Source organism: Rhagoletis zephyria, unplaced genomic scaffold, assembly GCF_001687245.7.
Source record: "Rhagoletis zephyria isolate East Lansing unplaced genomic scaffold, Rhagoletis_zephyria_1.1 Rzeph_scaffold_19561, whole genome shotgun sequence".
In the NCBI taxonomy this organism is placed as follows: domain Eukaryota; kingdom Metazoa; phylum Arthropoda; class Insecta; order Diptera; family Tephritidae; genus Rhagoletis; species Rhagoletis zephyria.
The window spans coordinates 1-6,663 of record NW_016176621.1 but is presented as its reverse complement, the minus strand read 5'-3'; the positions used below and the strand labels follow the sequence as shown (position 1 = coordinate 6,663).

General features: G+C 35.3%; 1 protein-coding gene across 2 annotated transcripts in view; it reads left to right on the top strand.

Annotated features, from left to right (window-relative positions):
- LOC108380539 (lipopolysaccharide-induced tumor necrosis factor-alpha factor-like) overlaps window positions 1–3,120 on the top strand; it is a 5,311-nt gene extending 2,191 nt beyond the window's left edge. For both annotated transcript variants that reach the window (XR_001849570.1, XM_017636911.1), the window contains 2 exons: window positions 2,535–2,699; window positions 2,769–3,120. Coding sequence is in view for 1 of the 2 variants with exons in the window: in XM_017636911.1 (XP_017492400.1) it covers window positions 2,569–2,699; window positions 2,769–2,871 (234 nt within the window). In the remaining variant the exon portion in view is untranslated. Of the gene's footprint in view, window positions 1–2,534; window positions 2,700–2,768 lie in introns of those variants that run through there.
- Window positions 3,121–6,663: the final 3,543 nt, after the last annotated feature.

Genomic DNA, 6,663 nt, shown 5'->3' with positions numbered 1-6,663 from the left:
TTTTTTTTTTAATAAGCGCATTTATTGAAGGGCGTACATATGTACTTATGGGTACAGTACTTCGCTGTTACAACCGCTGATGTATGTACTATTTGCTGGCACCAAATATCTATTCTACGACACCAACTAAAGTGTTTCGAGGCGTTCAAGGCGGACGACGTATTTGAGTCGCAAATTTCGTTAGGTGAACATAGTTGCTGGAATTTTGGTTTTTAAAAAGTATTAATTGAGATATTTTGGTAAGAATTTTATATTTTTAAAGCAGCATACCTACATACATACCTAGATTAAAAATTTCCCTTGGAGCGCAATATCTCGTATCCGCAAAAAAGAATACCCCGTATGGGGTGGCACAAAAAAAAATTTGTTTTCGGTACCGTCTCAGTGCTTGCCTACTTCAAAAATTTATTGGTGAATAATTTTAGTAGAAGCTCATATTTTGAACGCCATAAGTGAGAAAACTTTTAAAATGTTTTTGAAGAAAGTAAATTTATTTCCTCTTTTGTGAAATTTACGGACTATCTTATACTTGGTAACTGGCACAAATCTATATATTAATACGCTAACATACATTTTTCCGCCTTCGTTGCCCCGGATCGATTTTAAAACCAAGAACACCGTTAGAAAGATATTTTTGTGTAGAAGAGTAGAGTTTTTATGATCAGTTAAAAATTTCCCTATTTTTAACCGCATAACTTTGGACCACGTCAACCGCTTTCGATAATTCTTTTTGCATCGGAAAGGTAGTGTCTCAGAGCTGGTTCCATACTAATATGGCTTTGATCCGGTCATTGAATCATGAAATATATATATATATATTTTTTTTTATGAGATATTTTTTATATGAGAATTGAAGCCGATTTTGTTTTTTGCTTAAAAATTACTTGTTGTATAGTTGCTGTTGCAACCTGTTCAATTTGAGTTTGCATTTCTCTAAATGACCTTTGAAAAATCTATAGAAATAGGCAATAATATTTCCCATTAAAACGAATACAATTAGGAGGTAGGGTCGTGCAGTTTCAAAAAAAAAAACTTTTTCGATGGGCACCCTAATGTACATGCATATGAGCATATGCTGGGTTACGAAACCGACATTCGCACGGGTTTAACTAAGCTTAAAATAGGAAGAGAAGTAAAAGATCGTATGTATATTACAACTTTTACAAAACACTGGGAAGTTGCTACATTCAACAAAATTTTTTGGAAGTATAAACAGTTAAGTACACAGATACAAGCAAATAAAAAACGGTACGGACGCGACAAAAAAGTTGATTTTTTAGCGCATGTAAAAATATTCCAAATTTAGCGATGTTTGGAGAAAAAATTATTTTCTTTGAATGTGGAATTGAAGGTCAAAGAATGTCTTCTATTTCTCATTACGGACGTGAAAGATTTTTCCCTATAAATACTCGAATTATGTTTCTTTTTTATTGAAGTTTAACAAAAAATTAATTATAACGTCAGGTGAGTTAGAATACAAGATATAATGGAAGATGATATTAGCAAAAAAGGTTAGGTTACAAGCTTCTAGTGTGTTGCATTTTAATATTTTTTCAACGAATAAGCAACCTCAATAAGATGTCAGTCGATATATGAAAACCAATGAAAACATTTAATACCTAAAATATTTGGAACATTTTTGCATAGCTTAGACTTAGACCAGGTGTCGGCTATCTGCGGCTCGCTCTGAACTACATCTGCACAATAAAGTGCGTCGGCTTTCTAGAGGAAATGCATTGAGACGACTTGCTTTGTGCTTTAGTGAAATAAAGGTGTTCCTCAATGAAAAATGCATTGTCCACCTCGAATTTGAGTGGCTACAAAAACTCAACTCATCTTCAGATATAATATCGAAATGAGCTAAATCTAAAAGTGCAAGGAAAGGGAAACCCAGCTTATGCGTTGCTGGAAGAAGTTATTGGTGTATTATTTGATTGAATTTTTCCCACGGTTACGGACGCGACTAATTTCGAACACAAATAAAATTTTAAATTCGATTTGTCGGGGGCTAATGGTTTTATTTTTTAAAAGAAATTAATAATCTTGCTTTATAACTGAAACCTATATGGATTTCAAATATTCTGCCTACTAGTTATAACAATGAATAAGGTTTTTGGTAACGGACGCGCCAGTAAGGTGTACGGGAAAATATAAAAACACAACGAAATTCGAGGTTGCTCCGCTGTTTCTACATCCACAGTGTAATGATTGTTGTTAGTAGAAAAATGCTAAATTACAACAACCACATTCAAGTAGAAAACCCATCATTGACCATGATTATACCATAAAATGCCTCTGTGCTATAGAATTATAAAGAAAAACAATCAACGTTTACGCGTATTTTGAATGCAAATCTTTGCACGCCTTGGGCGAGTATTTAATGTTAATAATAAGGGTTTAGATTTTCAGGGAGTTTTTTTTAGGTCTTTTCCACAAAATTTCGAGGTAGCAGTGAAAAACAAATGCCGCAAAAAAGCACCCCAATATACATACATTAATAGTATATTACCTTCAAATTTCTTTACGAATTACAGATCTCTTAACTATTGATCCATTAACTGGAAAAACATGTCAACACCAATTGGCCCCATTCCTTGCAGTTTAACCTGCCCCAATTGTTCAAAGCAGGTCAACTCGCGTCTGGAATATCGAGCATCATCGAAGACACACATTATCGCATTACTTCTCGCTGGAATGCTGTATGTGGGATTATTTATTAACAGTTCAATAATATTTATGTATACATACTAATATTTCTTTGTCCACAGCTGCATACCTTGCGCTGGCATGTTATATTGTACGCAGTGCGCACGAAATGTGGAACATTACTGTCCAACCTGCAATGCTTTTTTGGGCGTGTATGATCGTTAGAAAGTGGCGATCACTTTCGGTAAATGGATGAACGTTAAAAACTAGAACGTGTACAATATTTTAACAGAATATCAGTCTCTAAAGAAAAAAAGTTATATATTTAACTATATGCTTATATGGATGTATTAAAAATGCTCAAATTCGCACACAAAATAATTCTGAAATAACAATTTTAGCCAGAAAACGATAATCGGGCAAGTTTCATTCGGGACGAAGTCATTTTTGTCTAGTATCTATGAACATGCCACATTACATTAGGATTATTCGATTATTATTTTATTAGGATTTTCTAAAACCGGTTGAGTTATTCAAAAAATAGCGAATTCCAAAATATAAAAGAAATAATAATGGTTCCCCATTTTCAAATAAGGAAAAAACAGGATAAACCTATAGTAAACACTTGCTGTTAGTTAGAAAGTATGACTAAAATTACAATATGGCTGCTGAAAATGGTTTAGATGGGGTTAGCAAGACTACATTGTTAACACAACATACTCTTGTCTATTATATGCAGATATACTCTATTATAGATAGGCAATTCATCGAGAATAAGTCAAACCCTTCGTCAAACTCGAATTCCATCATCAGAGACCAACGCCACCTATTGCAGACGAAGAGCTCTGTTACTTCGTGAGGCTGGTGATACTTGGCACAACTCTATTTTGGATATGGTGGCAGGTTAACTGCACAGTCCAATTTCAATAAGAAGCCAGATGGCCCGACGAATAAGAAGCCAGATGGCCCGACGACACTAACCACCTTTTTATATGCCCACTTGCATAAGATCACCTAACATCCCTCTCCCTACGGCCCAAACATGCCGGATCTAGCTCTTCCTGAGACTGCCGTTAAAGCATAGACAGACGGCAACGTTGATCCCGATTAACGGCGCAGCTGACCTGATCAAAATTGTGGCTTGAGAGATGGCAGTAATTCAGATTAACGATCAGCAAGGTCATGGGATCGAGTCCCACTGCCGGTGGACTTTTCCATTAAATTTTTTTTATTCATTCAATTATAACTTATATATTTTAACGTAAAAAACGTCTTAAAGCTGGGTTATGCAAGACTTAGACTTGACTTGACTTACTTAGAAACGATTACTCAGCGTGCCACCTATTACCTTGTTTTTATTCTCAGAACTTATATTTTTACACGTAAAATTGCAAACTTTTAATTTGTTTGTAAATTGGCAAATTCAACGGAAATTGCACATGGAAATGGTGCAACGGAAATGATGCAACGACAATGGTGCAACGGAAATGGTTGCACTGAAACAAGTGCTTTTTGCTAATATAAGATTAAAGAATAACGCTTAGAAAAAGACCAACACAAGAACGAAAGTAAAGGTGAGTACGTACATAGATAAAGAAAGGTATAAAGGCAAAGGTAAAAATAAAAACAAAAACAAAGATGCGCACAAAAAAAGGCAAAAATGAAGACCAAAGTAAATTTAAACACTTTACTTATATAAGGGTAAAGGTACAGCATTGTCGGTTGCTTGTCGTCACGTACGATAGCACGCTTGCAGTTTGTTTATGTTTTTCGGAGTGTTTAAAAGTTTTGATACAAAAATGCGTTAATCGAAAATCGCGCGATCCTATATAATAATAATTTACAGGAATATTCAAATAGAGATCTAACCGATCTGTACATAAATGGGGACCGTTATTTGTAATTTGATTTTGGGTTATTGTGTCCAAACGCGTGACCTAAATCAAAAAGTTTTGATATACGCATACAGTATGCGGCATACTACACAAAAAATCGAAATTTAATTTAAAACAATGATTTTAAATTTCTGGCCACTAAATTATTAATTAATTTCAGTATAAAATGTGTAAACTTCGCCGACGAGCTCCCGCAAAGGGTACGGTTCGGTTATTTGTACAATGATTTTGGGTTATTGCGTCAAAACGCGTTACCCGAATCGAAAAGGTTTACCAAAGACGTGTAGCCAAAAGACTAAGCTTTAATTCAAAGCAAGCCTTCAAATTTCCGAGGACTAATTTATTAATAAATTCTGTTTCCATTTTGAACTTTTTTGTAAATTATATTTTAACTAAGATAATTTAATAAATGAAATTCCACATCATTGCTGCTCGACAACTCGTTCTTGGCGATAGATAATCGCATTGTATGCGGACCGTAAGCGTATCGTCATCGCCGCTGCATGAAAAATACATGTCGCGCCGATGACGAGACGAGCCATATGCGGAGGGCCTTATTAAAATCTCCCTCCTTAAACCGAGCGGCACTTACTCTCTTAACCGAGGTTAAATACCTTGGGTTTATTTTAGACATGAAACTAGACTGGAAGCGGAACATTTAAAAATGGAGATTAAAATCACATATAGTACACTGAATGTACACGGCTGTGATAAGACCCATCCTTTTCTAAGGGGTCACCATATGGTGGCCTGCGTTAAACAACACTCAGTCCAGAGGCAAGGTTGCACGGGCACAGAGGACGGCTGACATGCTCTTTGCGGGAGCGTTGCATAATTGGGGAAATTTGACTAAACTTACGCCCACTTCCCATCTAACGGTAAATTTCAGAATGCGGAAACTCCGATATTCCAATAACTAATTACGCCAATTTACTCCAAGTTTACTCTCACAACATTCTCTTAACAAGAAATAAGATTATAGATTTTTTGAAAAAAATGGGACCGGCACCACTCACTTTTGACTACATAAGTGTATATCGGTCAACGCTTTACTGATTTTCACCAGACTTAGTCCAATTATTTCAATAAGTCTGAAATAGCACATTATTGAAACTGTTTCAAATCGGGGAAAAAAGTCTTGCTTATCATTGTAGTTTACAGAAAATTTCGCCGAGCTTAGACTTCTTCACTTGTTAAATTATATTTTCAGAATTTCCACTCACTGTTCATAAAATCGGATACGGAAAAAAAGTTGGATGGTCCGATGTAGTACAAGTCCAGACAACCTCTAACTCATTATAATTTCAGAAAAGGGAAAACTGTTGGAGATAGTGACTCATATTGCTTACCAATAAAATAGTCAAATATAAACATGTTACTAACTACATAGCCCATATATACATAGATAACTTATCAGCAAATAAGCTCGAATGAGGTGACAAAAGCTAGTAGTCATGTATAAATAAATTCGCTTTGAGCAAACTGTGTAGTTGGCAACACCATTTCAGTGATTCCTACAAACATATTTGTATGTACTCAAAATTATACGCTCTTCGGAAAATGCGAAAAACTATTTCGTAGCACATGTTAATCATATGGGCAAGGTTTTAGTTTTTTCAAAAATTATAACAAAAATTTGCTCCAGCTTTTGCTTAAAGGTAAATAAGAGCTCTGTGTACATTTTTAGTGCATAATTTCAAAAATGCCAAATTTTGAGTTGTGTCACTTTTGAAGATCGTGTGCGATATATGGAGAATCGACGAGAGTGGTCGTTTAATCAGAATGATTAGCACAACCACCGAGGCAACAGCGGCAAAAGCCAATAGCCCCAAAGCAAACCAGCAAACAGTCAAGTGTTGGCAACGTAGAGGAACGCACGCGATTTTCAAAACTTCGAAACGAGTAATAAAATTTATTACATACATATAACGATAACATTACATTTCACAACGAAGTCGTGACGTTGATGCGAAGCGCAATAAACAAATCGACAAGCAACGAAAAGAAAAACGATTATTCGGTGGTATACGTGTCACAATTTAAAAATAAGCACTAGTTTCAAATTAGCGAGTGATTGAGTTCAGACACTGCGACTAATTAAGTCGATCACTAATATAGAGGA